Source organism: Pongo abelii, chromosome 19 (genome assembly GCF_028885655.2).
Source record: "Pongo abelii isolate AG06213 chromosome 19, NHGRI_mPonAbe1-v2.0_pri, whole genome shotgun sequence".
Taxonomy (NCBI): Eukaryota; Metazoa; Chordata; class Mammalia; order Primates; family Hominidae; genus Pongo; species Pongo abelii.
In genome coordinates this window covers 44,020,471-44,039,141 of record NC_072004.2, presented here as the reverse complement: position 1 = coordinate 44,039,141, position 18,671 = coordinate 44,020,471, and the positions used below count along the sequence as shown (strand labels likewise).

At 41.0% G+C, this 18,671-nt stretch overlaps 2 protein-coding genes across 11 annotated transcripts in view; one reads left to right on the top strand and one right to left on the bottom strand.

Annotated features, from left to right (window-relative positions):
- EFCAB5 (EF-hand calcium binding domain 5) overlaps positions 1-14,928 on the bottom strand; it is a 194,995-nt gene extending 180,067 nt beyond the window's left edge. For 3 of the 8 annotated variants that reach the window (XM_054536588.2, XM_054536591.2, XM_054536593.2), the window contains exons 1-3: positions 2,794-3,005; positions 2,330-2,392; positions 985-1,069 (exon numbers count right to left, since the gene is read on the bottom strand). In XM_054536588.2, coding sequence (XP_054392563.2) covers positions 985-1,069; positions 2,330-2,392; positions 2,794-2,835 — 190 coding nt within the window. In that variant the 5' untranslated portion in view covers positions 2,836-3,005. Of the gene's footprint in view, positions 1-984; positions 1,070-2,329; positions 2,393-2,793; positions 3,006-14,695 lie in introns of those variants that run through there. The other 5 variants (XM_054536587.2, XM_063718078.1, XM_063718079.1 and 2 more) reach the window with 5 other exon arrangements.
- The window catches only part of SSH2 (slingshot protein phosphatase 2), a 301,444-nt gene continuing 297,192 nt past the window's right edge, over positions 14,420-18,671 (top strand). Inside the window, exon 1 of one of the 3 annotated variants that reach the window (XM_024234588.3) lies at positions 14,420-14,726. In XM_024234588.3, the coding sequence (XP_024090356.1) occupies positions 14,664-14,726 (63 nt within the window). In that variant the 5' untranslated portion in view covers positions 14,420-14,663. The remainder of the gene's footprint in view (positions 14,727-18,671) is intronic. The other 2 variants (XM_024234586.3, XM_063718080.1) reach the window with 2 other exon arrangements.

Here is an 18,671-nt window from a genome sequence, read left to right as displayed (position 1 = left end):
CAAAACAAAAAACAAAAAACAACAAAACAACAACAACAACAAAAAAACAAAAACAATACACAGGGCCAAGGACTATAAGCAGCCCAAATCACTGGAGTTCATTTTATTATTGTATTAGTGGGTTGCCTGCTAGATGTCAGTCAGCTTTCTCAGATAAATTTTCTCTTTAAGTGCAAGATGAATAATCATAAATTGCCTCAAAAGCATTAATAGAAGGTGAATGAAATACATTTTAAATTATTTCCCAAACTGCATTTAAAATACCCTCTGGCCTATAATCTCAGTGACTCTGGTGGCTGAGACAGGAGGATCGCCTGAGTCCAGGAGATCGAGACCAGCCCAGGCAACATAGAAAGAACTTGTCTCTACAAAAATAAAAAATAAAAAACTAGCTGGGTGAGGTAATGTGCGCCCATAGTTCCAGCAACTCTGGAGGCTGAGGTGGGAGGATCACTTGAACCCAGGACTTTGAGTCTGCAGTGAACTATGACCGTGTCACTGAACTTCAGTCTGGGTGACAGGGCAAGATCCATCACTAAAAAGTAAAAATAAAATAAAATATCCCCTGAAATTACATCTTTAAAATGCAAAATCTTGAAGAATGCATCCCCAGTAAAATTTTAATGATAGTTTTAGATTCTTTTATTTATTTATTTATTTTGAGATGGAGTTTCGCTCTGTCGCCCAAGCTGGAGTGCAATCCATGAGCTTGGCTCACTGCAACCCCCGCCTCCCGGTTCACGCAATTCTCCTGCCTCAGCCTCCAGAGTAGCTGGGATTACAGGCACCCGCCACTACGCCCAGCTAATTTTTTGTATTTTTAGAAGAGATGGTGTTTCACCATGTTGGCCAGGCTGGTTTCGAAATCCTGACCTCTGGTGATCCACCCGCCTCGGCCTCCCAAAGTGCTGGGATTACACGTGTGAGCCACCATGCCCAGCCAGTTTTAGATTCTATTGTATAAGAGAAAGGCTAGTTCTCTACCTTGGGATTTGATTTCATCCATTGCTTTCTCCACCACATTGTTGGTGGCCTCTTTTACAGGAACATCTGGCACACTCTGTAAAGTCTTTGAAAAGAGGAAAAAAATCACCAATTTCAATGTGACTTGATTTTCGACAAAGTTGTATAAATTATTCCAACTAAAGGAAAGTTAATTGCTTTGTAAGAGTTAACCAAACATTCCTAATTAATTTTTCTGGGATCTAATGCTGTATATTAGAAGCAAAGAGGTAATCACAGCGTATTTTCTGCATTTACAAGATAAAATGTGTTGGTTCAAAATGTCATCAAATCTTCCTATTACTAACAAAGTAATATGCTAGGAATATCATTTTAGGTGTACATTAATTCTTGAATTATACAATACTTTATAGAAACATGATTTGAGACCATAGCATAAGGAAATCAGATCTTTGGAAATGCTACTGTTTTACTACTAGAAGTCACTTTCTGTATTTGTGGCAAAAAGAAAAAGCATTTAATCTTAACTGAGGAAATTAAAGATTAATTTTATGAATAGCAACAAAATAGTTTTTGTATACATGCTAATGTACTTTAAAAATCTGACTCTATATATATATATATTTTTTGGAGACGCAGTTTCACTCTGTTGCCCAGGCTGGAATTGTGCAGTGGCACGATCTCAGCTCACTGCAACCTCCACCTCCCGGGTTAAAGTGATTATCTTGCCTTGGCCTTTCAAGTAGCTAGGATTACAGGCATGCACCACCAGGCCCAGATAATTTTTGTATTATTAGTAGAGATGGAGTTTCGCCATGTTGGCCAGTCCGGTCTCGAACTCCTGACCTCAAGTGATCCACCTCGGTCTCCTAAGTGCTGGGATTACAAGTGTGAGCCATCGACAATCAATAGGATATTTTAAAAACTCGCATTAGTCAACTCACTTGTGAATCTATAGGACTATTTTTAATTGCCTCCCCTTTTCTATGAAATGTTCTTCTTTATTGTAGCCTTGTATTTATTTAAACACAAAGTTACTTAAATGATTAACCTGGAAATTACATTTTCAGCATGATAGTAAAGTGACCCTAAAAGCTGGTGGTTACAGTTTTTAGGGTAACTTTAGAAAGCAGTCTTTATTTATCTGTAATTCATAACAGTTCTTCACAAATAATTTACCTGTCTGTGGAAGTTTCCTGCAACTTACTCAAATGAATCAGCTTAATAATCAACATGAGTTTGTCCTTTTCCTTTTGCAATTTTAGTTATCTTTTTGAATACCCACATCTTTTCTTTTATCATAATAAAATTGATTTATCTAGCTTATTCCCAGCATTAATATCTGATTTATTCATGCCAACTCTACCTCATGAAGCTCTTTCACTTCAGTTAAGTTCCATTTCCTCTCTTTGTCTTCTTTTCCATTTTCCTGAAATGGAAACAGTGTTAGTAAATGGCAACCAAAAAGAGCTGTAGATTAAACTACTGTCTTATACTTTAATACAGTAAGCTTTTAATTTTTAAAAATTTCACATAATGAGTAAATAGCATGCCAAATAAAATTACACAAAGTAGTTGTATCAACAAATTCAAACAATAACAGACTTTTATATATAATCAAGGAATGCCAACCAACTAGAAGCAGGTCGCCATGACTCAACTGTTATTTTGACCCCCTTTTCAGCATTTCTGTCAAAACCTGATGCAGAATACTTCAACCAAAAAGAGAAATAATTAAATGATAGACTGTGATATTGCATCTCAATTTTCCCAAGAATGTTGAATCTCAAATCTTCCCATAAATGTAATAAACCTATGTAGGACAAGAACCTGAGCAGGTCTGAGTTCCTCTTGAGTTGTTGACTCATTCATTTGGACTCCAAAAGGTATCACCAAATGGTATAGAAGAATATTACTAGACCAGTATTAATAACAAAAAGAAAGAAAATATCAATAAACATCACAAAGTACTCCAGAAGTAAAAAAATCTCCCTCACTCCTGCCCTCACCTCACCCCACAATTCTATTGAATGATAAATTCTCAACTGCTGAACTTTTCCAACTGTATTACTGTTATGACTGTTGCTACTGACCAAAGCTAGATCATTGCTCAGGAGACAAGAAAACTCACCATAGTAATCATTACTACCATCATTAAAAAAAAAATACAGCAACAGTAATGCAATTGCATTTTTAACATGATTGTCATCCTCATTAATTTTTGAGATAACAAGGTGAGGTAAAGTGAAACTTTTATGGCTACCTAATTCATGCAAGAAAGGTAGATAGAGAATAGAATAATAATATCTCAAAAGGCATTTTTTTTGGCAAGGGAGAATTCCAGAAGAATGTGACTTATCTGGTTTATTTATTTATATTGAGGTATTAAAATAAATAATTACCAGATCCCCACTTTACTGCAAATGACTGTAGATTCACAGATTATCAAATCACTGCCATGCCAAAAATCATTTAAGAGTTTGTATATATATGAGCTATGTGTTGTTGTGTAAAGAGTAAATTATATTCACACAGTCTCTGCCTCCAGGACAGTCACAGTCTAGAGACTCTAATTTGAAATAGTATGTATCTAATGCACTAGCATATTCCCTTTTCTTTCTTTTCTTTTTTTTTTCTTGTTTTCTTTTTTTTTTTTTACAGAGTCTCATTCTGTCGCCCAGGCTGGAGTACAGTGGCGCAATCTCGGCTCACTGCAACCTCCGCCTCCTGGGTTCAAGTGATTCTCCTGCCTCAGCCTCCCGAGTAGCTGGACTACAGGTGCTCACCACCACACCTGGCTAATTTTTGTACGTTTAGTAAAGACGGGGTTTCACCATGTTGGCCAGGCTGGTCTTGAACTCCTGACCTCAAGTGATCCACCCTCCTCAGCCTCCGAAAGTGCTGGGATTACAGGTGTGAGGCACCGCACCCAGCCATTCCCTTTTCTTTTTATCAACATAACACATGTTCTAGCTAAATAAACCAAAAGTACTGCCTTTGGAGAGAAGAGTTTCCAACATTTAAAAATAGCTGCCTCAAAGTCTTTTTGAAGCGCTTAATAAATAATAAATAATAGAAAATAAATTTATGTGATAGCTCCCAACTGTATATTCTCAACAGCCTCATTTCTTTGCTTATGGTGTCCATCTCCTGAAATTGCTGAGAAGTTTCCTTCCATTTCTTTTAAAATCTATTTGGTTTGGATGCACTCAGATAAATTCAACTCAATAAGACTTTATTAGGTGCTTTCTATATGCAGGCAAATGTTGGGGCTTAAAAGGATGAATAAGACCTGCCTTGAAGAGTTCCCAGTTTAGTCCAGGTGCAGTGGCTCATGCTTGTAATCCCAGCACTTTGGGAGGCCAAGGCGGGTGGATCACCTGAGGTCAGGAGTTCGAGACCAGCCTGGCCAACATAGTGAAACCCTGTCTCTACTAAAAATACAAAAAAGTAGCTGGGTGTGTTGGCAGGTGTCTGTGATCCCAGCTATGCAGGAGGCTGAGGCAGGAGAGTGGCTTGAACCCGGGAGGCGGAGGTTGCAGTGAGCCAAGATCATGCCATTGCACTCCAGCCTGGGCAACGAGCGAAACTCTGTCTCAAAAAAAAAAAAAGAGTTCCCAGTTCAGTGAGGGAAAGAGATGCAATTCAATCTGCAAAGTGCAAGAGCAGAGGTACACACAAAATGTTAAGGAATAGAGAAATAAGCAATTAATTTTCCCAGGGTAGTTAGGGACATTTTCACAAAGGAAGCTGGATGGTAAAAGACTAGTAAGAAATTTGAAGCAGAAGGAACAAACACTCAAGGTTCAAAAAGTGTTTGAAGAATTCATATAGCAGATATGCTGATATGGAGAAAGTGTTAGTGGTCTGGATAGAAGATCAAATCAGCTACAACATTCCCTTAAGCCAAAGCCCAATCCAGAGCAAGGCCCTAACTTCTCTTCAATTCTGTGAAGGCTGAGAGAGGTGAGAAAGCTGCAGAGGAAAAGCTGAAAACTATCAGAAGTTGATTCATGGGGTTTAAGGAAAGAAGACATCTTCATAACTTAAAAGTGCAAGGTGAAGCTGCAAGTGCTGATGCAGAAGTTGCAGCAAGTTACCCAAAAGATTTAACTAAGATCATCAATGAAGGTGGCTACACTAAACAATGGATTTTCCATGCAGACAAAACAGCCTTCTATTGGAAGAAGATGCTATCTAGGATTTCATAGCTGGAGGGAAGTCAACATCTGGCTTCAAAGCTTCAAAGGATAGGCTGACTCTCTTGTTTGGGGCTAATGCAGCTGGTGACTTTAAGTTGAAACCAATGCTCATTTATCATTTCAAAAATCTTAACCCTTAAGAATTATGCTAAATCTATTCTGTCTGTACTCTATAAATGGAACAATAAAGTCTGGATGACAGCACATTTGTTTACAGTATGGCTTAAGGAATATTTTAAATACACCCTTGAGATCTACTGCTCAGGAAAATTGATTCCTTTCAAAATATTACTGTTCATTGACAGTGCACTTGGTCACCTAAGAGCTCTGATGGAAATGTACAAGGTAATTAATGTTGCTCCCAAGCCTGCCAACACAGAATCCATTCTGCAGCCCATGGATCAAAGACCAATTTCAACTTTCAAGTCTTATTTAAGAAATACATTTCATAAGGTTATAGCTTCCATAGATAGTGATTTCTGATGGATTTGGGCAAAGTAAATTGAAAACCTTCTTGAAAGGATTCACCATTCTAGATGTCATTAAGAACATTTGTGATTCATGGAAGGAAGTCAAAATATCAGCATTAACAGAGTTTGGAAGAAATTGATTCCAACCCTCATGGATGACTTTGAGGGCCCCAGGACTTCAGTGGAGGAAGTAACTGCAGATGTAATGGAAATAGCAAGAGAACTAGAATTAGAAGTGAGGCCTGAAGATGTGACTGAATTGCTGCAATCTCATGATAAAACTTGAATGAATGAGGAATGTCTTCTTATAGATGGGCAAAGAAGCAGTTTCTTGAGGTGGAATCACTCCTGGTGAAGACACTGTGAACATCATTGAAATGACAACAAAGGATTTAGAATACTACATAAACTTAGTTGTTGAAGCAGTGGTAGGATATGACAGGACTGACTCTAATTTTGAAAGAAGTTCCACTGTGGGTAAAAAGTTATCAAACAGCATCGAATGTTACAGAGAAATTATTCAAGACAGGAAGAGTCAATCAATGTGGCAAACTCAATTGTCTTAATTTAAGATATTTTCACAGCCACGCTAGCCTTCAGCAACCACTACTCTGATCAGTTATCAGCTATCAACATCGAGGCAAGATCCTCCATCAGCAAAAAGATTTTGAGTGGATAAAGGCTCATATGATTGTTAGCATTTTTTAGCAAAAAAAGTATTTTTAAATTAAGATATGCACATTTTTTAGACATAATGCTACTGCACACTTAATAGACAATAGTATAAATATAACTTTTATATATGCATTGGGAAACCAAAACTTCATGTGACCAGTTTATTGTGATGTTCTCTTTATTGTAGTGGTCTGGAACCAAACTCAAAATATCTCCCAGGTCTGCCTGTATGAGGGCCAAAAATATAATTTTAGTCACCACAATGGAGAATTCCAACCTCTCACCCAGTTCCTTAATTGAAAGGTGGGTCCCTTTGAGAAAGACCTCTGTAGCATTGCCCTAGTATATACTGAAAAATCTTCCTCTAAGTCTCTTCCACAGAGATTGATGGCCATTTCCTAAAATGGCTTTGTGCGAGGGAAAAGGAATATCCAGGTTTTTCAGAGATATCTAAACACTGATTCTAAACTGATGTTAATCCTGGGGATCCAAAATACCACTTCAGTCCATAAGTTTAAGTGGGGGTTTGCGGTGGCCAGATGGAGTCTTAACTCAAGTTTGAATCACAGTGGTTTAGTAGGGCTATAGAACCACCCTGTGGTGATTTCATCAGTCCCTGAATATATAATTAGAACAGAGATACTGGTAACTGGCAGGATCTCTATATCCGTTCTCTGACTCTGGAATAAGGACTATTATAGTAGCAAGGGCCAAGTGGAAGCCTTTGAAAACCTCCCCTCAAACTCCCTTCAAACACACCAGGACAGTAAACAAAAATATTGCCTCCTTGGGGTTGGGAGGATGGGGGACTACAGAGATTAATGAAACCAGTAAAGATCTGAAAGAAGCAGGAGTGAGGCTGGGCACAGGGTCTCACGCCTGTAATCCTAGCACTTAGGGAGGCCGAGGCGGGTGGATTACCTGAGGTCAGGAGTTTGAGACCAGCCTGGTCAACATGGTGAAACCCGGTCTCTGCTAAAAATATGAAAATTAGCCGGGCGTGGTGGCACATGCCTGTAATCCCAGCTACTTGGGAGGCTGAGGTGGGAGAATCACTTGAACCTGGGAGGCGGAGGTTGCAGTGAGCCGAGATCGTGCCACTGCACTCCAGCCTGGGCAACAGAAACTCCATCTCAAAAAAAAAAAAAAGAAGCAGGAGTGATGAAAGCTACCTCACACCAATTTAACTTGCCTGTTTGGCCTGTGAAGAAGAAGGTGGCTGGATCTTGGAGAATGACTGTGGATTACTGTAAATTTTATCAGATTATGCCTCCACTTGCACCTCCTCTTCCATACATAGTATCTTTATTGGAGCAAATCAACACAGCCCTTGGCACCTGGTATGTAGCTATTGTCCCAGAAAGTGCTTATTTCTCCATATAAATTGGCAAGAAACACCTGAAGCAGTTTGGTTTTACTTGGCAGGGCCAACAATATCCCTTCACAGTCTTGCCTCAGGGCTACATCATTTCTCTAGCTCTCTGCCGTAATATAGTCTACAGAGATATTGAGCATCTTGACTTCCCAGTCAGCATCACATTGATGAAAGTATGCTGATTGTATCCGAGAAGCAGGAAGTAGCAAGGTCTTTAACTGTCTTTAAGAGATACATGCAAACCAGAGGATGGGAAATAAATTCCATTCTGGCATCAATTTCCATATCAATCAAGTGCCAGTTATTAAATTATTGTCTTATCTCCAAATTCACCCATTTTTACTCTTCTTTGTTGCTAAAGCTGAGACCCTGAAAATCACATTTCTTTGCCTTGCCAGCTGGCTTTGTTATACTATGCTAACTGGGGGCACCAGAGGGACATCCCACACCTGAAGGGAAGACAAGAGACTTGCTCCTTCTTGTCTGTCCCCTGATTGCTTCTTTTTTTATTATTATTATTATACTTTAAGTTCTAGGGTACATGTGCACAACGTGCAGGTTTGTTACATATGTATACATGTGCCATGTTGGTGTGCTGCACCCATTAACTCGTCATTTACATTAGGTATATCTCCTAATGCTATCCCTCCCCTCTCCCCCCACCCCACAACAGGCCCCAGTGTGTGACGTTCCCCTTCCTGTGTCCAAGTGTTCTCATTGTTCAATTCCCACCTATGAGTGAGAACATGCAGTGTTTGGTTTTTTGTCCTTGTGATCGTTTGCTCAGAATGATGGTTTCCAGCTTCATCCATGTCCCTACAAAGGACATGAACTCATCTTTTTTATGGCTGCATAGTATTCCATGGTGTATATGTGCCACATTTTCCCTGACTGCTTCTTGTGGCCTTTTGGTTCCTGTGTGCTTCACCTAGTAATGCTTCTTCATCCTGGTAGCAGCATTTCCTTTTTGCAGCAACAGCTGAATCCAGTTTGTAGTAGTTTTTCTATAGTTCTATAATTTTCATTACTCTAAGGCACCACCACCAGCCAGCCAGTGCTCCTGCTTCAGAAGTCTGTGTCCCAGAACCCTGGGTGCCATGAAGCCCCTCCTCTGATCTCAGAGGCACTAACACCAGCTGAGCAGCACTTTCTCTTCAGAGACCTTAGTTTTAGCTTTGTGGGGCCAATCCTCTAAGTTTCTAAATTTTTCCCTTTGCTTCCTTTGTTTTTTTTTGTTTGCTTGTTTTGTTTTGTTTTTTTTTGTTTTCTAGCCCTTAAGGTGGGAGGAATTACTCACCATTGTGATACCTTAGATTTCTCTTTTTACTTTTTTAGTTATCTACTTAACAACTTTATATCTAGTTATTAATTCTTTGTTAAAATTTCTTGGCAAATAACTGGTAGAGTTTCTGTTTTTTTGAGACAAGGTCTTGCTCTGTCACCCAGGCTGGAGTAATGGCACAGTCATAGCTCACTGCAACCTCAACCTCCTGGGCTCAAGCAATCCTCCCACCTCAGCTCCCTAAGTAGCTAGGACTGCAGGTGTGTACCACCACACCTGGCTAATTTTGGTATTTTTTGGAGAGATGAGGTCTTACTATGTTGCCCAGGCTGCTCTCAAATTCCTAGCCTTATGCAATCCTCCTGCCTCAGCCTCCCAAAGTACTGGACTTACAGGCATGAGGTACCACACCCCACCCAAGCTGGTGTTCTTTCTGTCTCCTGTCAGGACACAGTTAAATGAAGTTAGTAAAAGTTAAAGTTTTTATAAAACTTAAGAAAAAATACAACCAAGTGAAGGCAACATATGACTCAATAATACTGCAGTTGCTCTCAGCTCTTATATATCTGTGCTATATTAATTTATACTTATAATTATGCCCAAGTTGTTTCAAATATAAGGGATTGGATTATCAAGGATAGGACCATGATTTCTTGTGTCTTTTTTTTTTACTCACTTTTTTTTTGCTCTCTCTTAAGCTTAGCTATATAAGCCATCATCTTTTAAGTGAAATACTTCATTTGGTATGCAATGAATGAGTTATAGATACATTGCAAGATAGGGATCTATTCAGCCTGAGGAGTTACTTAAAAGAACTGGAGTGGTTGATAAATGTAGGTAATTCACTCCTGGCAAGAAGCAGTGTGATCTAGAGATTCTCAGCAGCCCCCCAAAATCAGGGTGTGAATACCCACCCTAGTATGCCCATGGTCCCACTTGTGGACAGCACAATGAAGTTCTTGCCAAGCAAAGCCAAGGAGTATTCTACCACCAGGTCATCACTTTCACAAGACAATTGTAGTACACATTGCTGACTATCATAAACACTGAGCTTTGGAGGATGTTCCAGGTACCAAAAGAGCAGGACTTACAGCCTCGGATAAAGCCAGGAAACGCAGGGAGGCCAGCTAGGTACTCCTGATGAACTCAGCTTACGATCTCTCTTTTTATGTATATAGCATTCTTTCTTTTGTTTATATCTGATGTGCCCTTTTAATTATGTTCAAGTTAGATGCAGAATTATTGATCTAATAACACAATCATACTCTGCAAATTAGACCTTTATCAATATTTTGCAATAGATGCTCGACATGAAGTGTATGGGTAGATGGGGAAATTCCCATTGGCAAATGTAATGAGGAAATACCCTGTGATAATGTGGATATATTATCAATCATAATTTATACTTTTAAATTTTGAATTGTGAAAATTGTTTAAAAGTTTTTTTATCACCTACTTGTATGAACTAAGTTCTCATCAATAATGACTACCAAGAATTTGAAGAGATCACTGTTAAACTGTCTCATTCAAGAACTGCATGCAGTCATTTCAATCATAAAATCCTGTATAAAAAATGTTATGTTTACAGAAGCAATCTCAGGTTTTTCATTAAATTTTTAGACAACTTTGTTTGGAAACGTATACAAATTCAATATTTAGTGTCATCCTTAATATGTTTATTTTTCTCATTAAAAGTGAGTAATATAAAGAAAACAATTTTTTTTCACCAAGCCCCATGTAATTAGTTGCCTCCAAATCCCCTTTAATTTATCCCAGTGTGCTGTACAAATATTATTTCTATGGATGTCATGATGTGGAAAAAAAAGGTAGAGAACCACCCCTTTAACATTTAGGTCAGGATTCTTCACCTTGGTTCCTTGATAGGTTTTAGTAGGTATGAGAAATATGCAAGTACATTTTTCTGGAGAGAAGGTCAATAGTTTTCATCAGGTTCTCAAAGCTTGAGAACCAGCTAACCTCAGAGATTTCAAGCTCCCCTATAATTTCACCCCGGAAGAAGTACTGATACAAGTTAAGGGTTAAATGGACTCCAGTGGTACAACCAGGCCTCCAGCATCATAGGTGGGAAGAGTGAAAGTGCTATAAATAGAACTAGGAGGACTTTTGTCTCTTTTTTGGGAATCCTGCTCTTGGCCTCTCTCTCCTCAAATTCAGCTAGAATAGTAAGAGGATCCTAGGATCTTCACTCTATTAGAAGATATCTCCTCTCTCAGTTCACCAGAAGACCTAGCAGGAACCAGGGTGGAGCCTAGGGAAATTAGGTATAAATGGGGCACGAAGCATAGATTTCATCAAATGCTTACTGTGGTCCAGCTCCATTCACAAAGTGACTGCACTGGGATCTGCAGACAAAGCCTGAAAGCCAATATCATAAAGAGCACATTTGCCCAGACCTTGTCTCCTTTGTTTCTATAGAACTTTGTATGTATATAGACTTCTCCTATATTTCTACATACCTCCTTTCGCGCCTAGCAGAGGTGACAGAAGTCATGGTACCACTAAACTATGCTCTAATTATTTGTTGATGTGTTTTCCCCTACTAATTGGCTTTGAGCCCCTAAGAGGTAGATAAATATTTGTCTTGTTCTTAAAGCAGTGTCTAGTATATGATACACATTCAATAAGTATTTTCTCAATTATTAGTAAATAAATTGATGAACATGCACCAATAATTTCCAAATCTTATTTTCCTTAAAAGGTATATACCAGGAAGAGATATTTCCCCTGAAAATTAATAAATTAACTTCCTGATACAAACAATGTGAATTTTGGCATCTCATAATTCAATTTTGATCAGGATTTTATCACCTTAGATATGTGGAACAAAAATGTTCCACACTTACCTACAGATGAAACATGTCTTGACCACTAATCTACTTCTACTATTAAGAAAAAGAATGATGGCCGGGCACGGGGGCTCACACCTGTAATCCCAGCACTTTGTGAGGCCAAGGCAGGTGGATCATTTGAGGTCAGGAGTTCCAGACCAGCCTGACCAACATGGTGAAACCCCCGTCTCTACTAAAAAGACATAAAATTAGCTGGGCGTGGTGGCACATGCCTGTAATCCCAGCTACTCAGGAGGCTGAGACAGGAGAATAGCTTGAACCTGGGAGGTGGAGGTTGCAGTGAGCTGAGATTGTGCCATTGCACTCCAGCCTGGGCAACAAGAGCGAAACTCTGTGTCAAAAAAAAAAAAAAAAAAAAAGAAAAGAAAGAAAAGCCGGGCACAGTGGCTCACATCTGTAATCCTAGCACTTTGGGAGGCTGAGGTGGGCAGATCTCTTGAGGACAGGAGTTCAAGACCAGCCTGGCCAATACGGTGAAACCCCGTCTCTAATAAAAATACAAAAACTAGCCGGGTGTGGTGGTGGGCCCCTGTATTCCCAGCTACTCGGGAGGCTGAGGCAGGAGAATTGCTTGAACCCGGGAGGCGGAGGTTGCAGTGAGCCGAGATTGCACCACTGCACTCCAGCCTGGGCTGCAAAGGGAGCCTCCGTCTCAAAAAAAAAAAAAAAAAAAGTTATCTTACTTGCATAGAGGGCTTTATGGTTTATTCTGCACTTTACCATACATTATCTCAAGAATCCTGTCAGTTAGGGTTCCATTGTAGAGATAAAGGAATTAAAGCTCAAAAAGTTCAAGCCATTTGCATAAGGTTTTAGAGCTGGAACTAGAAACCAGGTCTTCTGATTCCTATGGTAGTGCTCTTTCTCACCGCAAGGTTAATGGATTTAAGCCTTTCATCTTCCAAAAGAATTTCTGAAGAGTATGTTACCATGAAAAAGTAGATCATCATTGTTGCCCTCCCTGAGTCAGAGAACCAACATACAAGTACTAAGACCTACAGATTTGAATATTACTTTTTCTAGAATGATACTTCGGTTCATAAAGCACATATATTTCATTTATTTGAGTTCATTCAGCTTCTAGCTATGTGTATTTCTTGGCTATGTATCTAGTTTCCTCTTTGGTCTCCCATGCATTGGTTCAAAGTTCTTACTTTTGAACCTTGCCTTCTCTTTTCCTGTTTACTACGGAGCTCTGGGAAAAACACAGTCAGATTGTTTAATCTGTGAACCATACATCTTTGTTTAATTTTGTCTCACAGGCACTCCTGATCACCACCAGGGGGCAAAAGCCTACCAGCTGGCTTCTCTGCACTACACCCTACATAGGACTGTACAGTACAGGGACCCTCAGTGTCTGATTCTTGATGGAACCTCCCTGCTAATTATTTCAACCACAGGGCCCCGGGGAGAGAACAAAGGCTCAGCACAGAGGACTCTTGTGGCGTTTAACAGTACAGCAGCCAGAAAGAGCTCATGACAGCCCTGTCAGTTTAAAAGAAGCAATGAGATCCAAGAGTGTTTGAGTGACAAACAGGAGGGGGTGGGTTTTAATAACTGCAAACTCCCGAGTGTGTGTGTTTTCTACAGCTTTGATATGTACGGTGGTATTTACCAGCTCATCCACTCAAGCTGAGAAATAGCCTTGTCAACTCTCTTTCTTTGTGTAAATAATCAGTGATATTTGCATTGTGCAATTTTTTTCCTTTTTAATCTTGATTTTCTACTACATTCTTTGCTTATGTTCTGCAGACAATTTACCCCTGAGAAAACCATTCCCTTAAAATATCTTTTAATCTACATTTTTACATAGGTCTATGAAAGAATGACATTTAGAGAGGAAGGAGAAGAAAGCTTAACGAGCAAATCCTGTTTAATTAAAAGAATGTCTTCACAGCAGGAGGCAAGTGAGAGGTCAATAGCAGGCTGGACCCTCACAACTCAGCGAGCCCGGCTTCCTCGGACTCCCAGGCGCGCTCAGCTTCTCTTCTCCCCAGGAATAATGAATAAATCTTTAGACAGACAATAGAGGAAGCATGAGGGTACCACAAACCTTTCCAGGGTATCAAACGGAACATGGTTTTCTTTCCAGAAGTCTCATCATAAAACATGGACGGAAGGGTGGGAAAGTTGAGAAAAAGCCCCCGAGAGCCGGGGTGAAGGGAGTAAACTGGTCTAGCCCAGTCCTGTCTGCGCCCAGTGAGAGGGTTTGAAACTCCGCGGACCCCTTCCCCAATAGATAACGTGTTTGCTTCAGGATTTTCATCTCAGCTGCTTTTTTTTAAGGTTGGTTAAGCTGTGCGCCGCCCCACCTCATAAAATGGTTGTCTCTCAGGAGTGAAGACTCCAGCGGCCCCCCGCCCTGGGACCCCTCACCGGGCTGGCTCCCTTCGGCCCCTTCCCCACCCCACTCCACAGCACTCAGCGCTGGCAAACCGCGCGGTTCCAGCGCGAAGGAGGAAACGCAGGAGGGTGCGGCGGCCCGAAGCGCACGCACTCGGCCGGCTTCCGGCAACTCAAGGGTTAAGACCAGGCGGCGGCGCGCGCCGAGGGGAGAGGCGGTAGCTGACAGGTGGCGCCTGCGCACTGGGAGCGCTCATTGTGCCCCGCAGCTGCCGAACCGCCCGCCCGCCGCCCGTTCGGCGCGTCAGTCGGCTAGAGTCTGGTGGTGGGTGCGGAGTCTGCGGCCATTCCCGCGGCCTCCTCCTCCTCCCCGTTCCCTTCACCCTCACCCCGCACCCTTTTCCCCATCCCGGCTCCGTCACCCTCCCGCCCCCCACACTCAGGACAAGAATGCCCTGCCCGGAACAACCCAGCAGCGCCTAGATGGCTTTGGTCACGGTCCAGCGGTCACCTACCCCCAGCACCACCTCCAGCCCCTGCGCCTCGGTGAGTCCTTCCTGGCGGCCGCTCCGCTTGCTTCTGTCACTGCGGCTCCGCTTTGCCTCAGCGGGTCCCGCCGAACGCCACTGCGCACGCGCCGCGCCGCTTCCCAGGCCTTGGCACTCGGCTGCCGCGAACCCCCCCACACCCCCATCTTAAAGACTAGCAGCAGGAACTACAAGACGTTGATTTTTGCCCCCATCACCCTGAGCACCTAGCTCCTCACAGTCCTCGCCCTGAAATCCCCTGTGGCATGCCTCCCTATGGCTTGAGCACTTCCTTTTGGTAATGAGTCATTCTTGCTTTTCACCCTCCCCCTTCTTTTACCCTCTGTTGCTCTGCTGCAGGGAGGGGACCGTGAGCCTCCTGCGTTGCCCCTTACCCACACCCACATCTCTTACCCACACCATTGCATAGACCTGTTCAGTATTTGCGCACTGCACACTCTTCTTCGGACTCGCCAGGGTGTGTGCCTTCCCCTAGTCACTTGCTGGCTTTCTTTTGCTCTGTACTGTTCAGGCTTTGAACTGCCCAACGGTAGTTATTCCTTGGTTTCTCCCGCCTGCCCCCCACCCCAAAGGGTAGCAATGATCTCTGTTTCCTGGGCCTCTTACCTTTCGTTTATGAGGTCCCGAAGCATCTGGTGCTGCTTGGTGATCAGTGCCAAATTATTTCCTTACAGATATTTCATAATTTCTTACAGATATTTATGCCTTACACTCATTGCTCATGATCATTCTTTTTCTAAGGTCGTGTTTGTATGGCTCGTTACCTCAGATGCCTATGCCAATAAAGCATGCTCTCAGAAGGAAAATACCCAGTAACCAGCCTTTTCCGCTGGGCCCGTCTTTGCCTTCTCTCCTCGCCCCACCCCCATTCTTTTACACTCCATTCTCTTAGGCTCCGTTTTTGAAAATATTTATTTTTAAAAACAATATATTGCACCAGTGGGGCAAATGGGCTTTAAAAAACAAACATCCAGATGTTTTAGAGAGAAATAAACTGAATGAAAATGCGAGCAACTGGGAAACCACCTTGAACTTCCTACAGAACTATAATTTTAAAAACGGTGTTGGTGGATTTGGTAGTATCAGTTTGCAAAAAAAGGTATTTAATAAACTGTACCACTTTCTACTGTAAAAAAATCAATCAGGTTACTCTTAATATTTGTATGTTAACTAAGGTGTGAGCTTTGATATCCTGAAATTTGCTGGCTTGTCATTTCAGTATAATTTCCTGAATTTCAAAGTTTTGTTGTGTATGGTTGTGGTTTCTTCTTTTCTGAGCTTTAATTGCATTTTGTGTGATCAGATTGACAACTATATCTTAAGTGATTTTATTTCAAAGGTTAATATATCTTGTGTTGTTTCAGAGAGCAGAACTGGGATTCTTGGTTCAGGGAGGCAGATTTCCAGTGATTGTAAGGAAGAATTTGTAACAGTGGAGTGCACTGCCTTGCAAAATAGTGAGTGCACATTGCTGGAAATATTCAAGCAAAGGCTGGAAAACATTTTGCCTGGGAGGTGGTATAAAGAATTCCTGCAGTGGGGGACTTCTAAGACTATTTCTAATCTAAGATTTTGTGACTTGAGAATACTTGTACTTCAAAGCTGGTAAAACGTTTTGGGGTCATCTGAAGACAAGTATCATAGGAATAAAATTTTAGTATAATTTATTCTTGTGTGTAGTACTTTATGCTAGTTTTTGGAAAGTCATTAACATACCATCAAACCTTCTTAATTCACTCCACTAATAAACTCTTTGGTTTGTGGTTACTAGGCTTGATTTTGAAGAAATCGATTGAAAGTTAGTAGAGTCATGCAAAAAAAAAAAAAATCAGTACTATAGTAACATTTATTTTCCTTGGGCACTGTTGAAAATAGTTTATGCTATGATAATATATGTATATCAAGTTGTCATCGTACTAATTTACTTGAAGTGAATGATTAGTATACAGTAAGACCGTGTACACTTGATATGACTTCATTAGCCAAAACTTGAGTTACTTTAGAATCCTGAGGTATGTTAATAGTCACTTTTGACATAGGTAATTAAATTGATCATGTAATAAGCTCAGTTGTTGAGCAAAATCACTAATATTTCTATATCTGCTAGCCTGGTTATTTCAGTTGTTTATACTTGGCCCTGTATGCAAAGGAATCCTAAGGCTGGTGTAACAATCAGCGTCATTAGCATAACTGATAAGCCAGCTTCCTTTACCTTTAAATTGTCTTCCTATTGGACTTCATCCAGAATTGTGTTCAGCTGAGTTGTTTCGAGGTCCTTGTACTCTAGCATTTGGCTGCTGTCTGACCTCCATATATTTTGCTGTTCTGTCTCTTGCTGTATGAATAGGTTGGGTTGTTTGTTTTAAAATAGAGAGCAAAAAGAACCTAGAGGACCATGAAAAAAGAGATTTAATTTTGTGAGGCTGGAAATTTACATTTTTTAATTAATCACTTTAAGCACGCTGTTAATACTTTTACACTATAGGATGCAGGGCATTTTAATACTGCCAGCTCTTTAGTGTTGTTTCATTAGGCATTAAACAATATGCTAGGTGTGAGTGACCATTGTAGATACTAAGATGTATAAGAAATTGACCTGTTCATCAGGATCTTGCAATCTGGGGGGCTGGGGCATTGGAGGAAGAACAAACATAAGGTAAGAGGGAAAAGAAGAAGGAGGGGAATGATACTATAGGTACGTGAAGAGTTTGTGATGGCCATAAGTATTGTCTGAATTCAGATTAAGATAAGTTCACTAATGGCAATGTTAATAATAAGAGTATAACAATATCTAACATTTCTTGGGTCCTCATCTATGCCAGGCATCATGTTAAGTGCTTTACATGAATTAATTCATTTACTTTACACAATATGCCTTAGGGAAGTTGCTCTTATCCCCATCTTAAAGATGAAGCTGAGGCAGAGTTATTAAGGAATATGCACAGTGTCACTCAGCCAGTAAGTGACTGGAGTTATAATTCAAACCCAGATGTGTCTAACTTTAGAATCTGCCATCTTTTCCTCCTTGGTGATCAAAAACTATGCCTAGTAGGTGGCTCTCGAACTAGTTCTTGAAGGATGGATTGAATTTCTATAGGCCAAGAGACAAGCTGTGAAGAAGAGAGTATTGCAAGTGAAGAGAAATTGTGTACACCAAAACTTAGAGGCAGAAGAGTACAGGACATATCTGAAGGAATTAAATAGACCAGTTTGAGGAAGGATTTGTATGGGAGAGTAGTAAGAGATAAAGGCGAGGAGGCAGCTAGGGCTGCACAGGGACTACTGAGCTTGGGAGTTTGGAGTTTGAACTTGATGGAGAAGGTAATGGAGAGTGCTGAGGTTTGGAGTAGATATGATCACAGTGGTATTTTAAGATTTTTTTTTTTTTGAGACAGGGTCTCACTCTGCCATTCAGGCTGGAGTGCAGCAGCACAATCTCGGCTCACTGCGACCTCCACCTCTTGGGCTCAAGCGATCCTCGCACCTCAGCTTCCCCAGTAGCTGGGACTACAGGCACGCACCATCACACCTGGCTAATTTTTGTTTGTTTGTTTGTTTTTGTAGAGATGGGGTTTCGCCATGTTGCCCTGGCTGGTCTCGAACTCCTGGGCTCAAGCCGTCTGCCCACCTTGCCCTCCCAAAGTGCTGGGATTACAGGCATGAGCCACCACACCCAGCCTATTTTAAGAAAATTGATCTAGTAGATATGAGCCAGAGGGCTTTGAGAAAGAGAGAGAGGCCATGAGTGGAGCCAGTGAGAGGCTGTTCTAGAAGCCCAGGTGTGAGGTAATAAATGCCCAAACTGGGATTTTGAAGTGGTAAAGGAAAGAAAGAGACAGATGTGAGGGGTTGTGGAAAATACTTGGGAACTGATTAGATTTGCGGGGAGGGATCAGAGATGCCAACTCTTAGGATAGATATTGTTCTTCCTAGATAATAAATG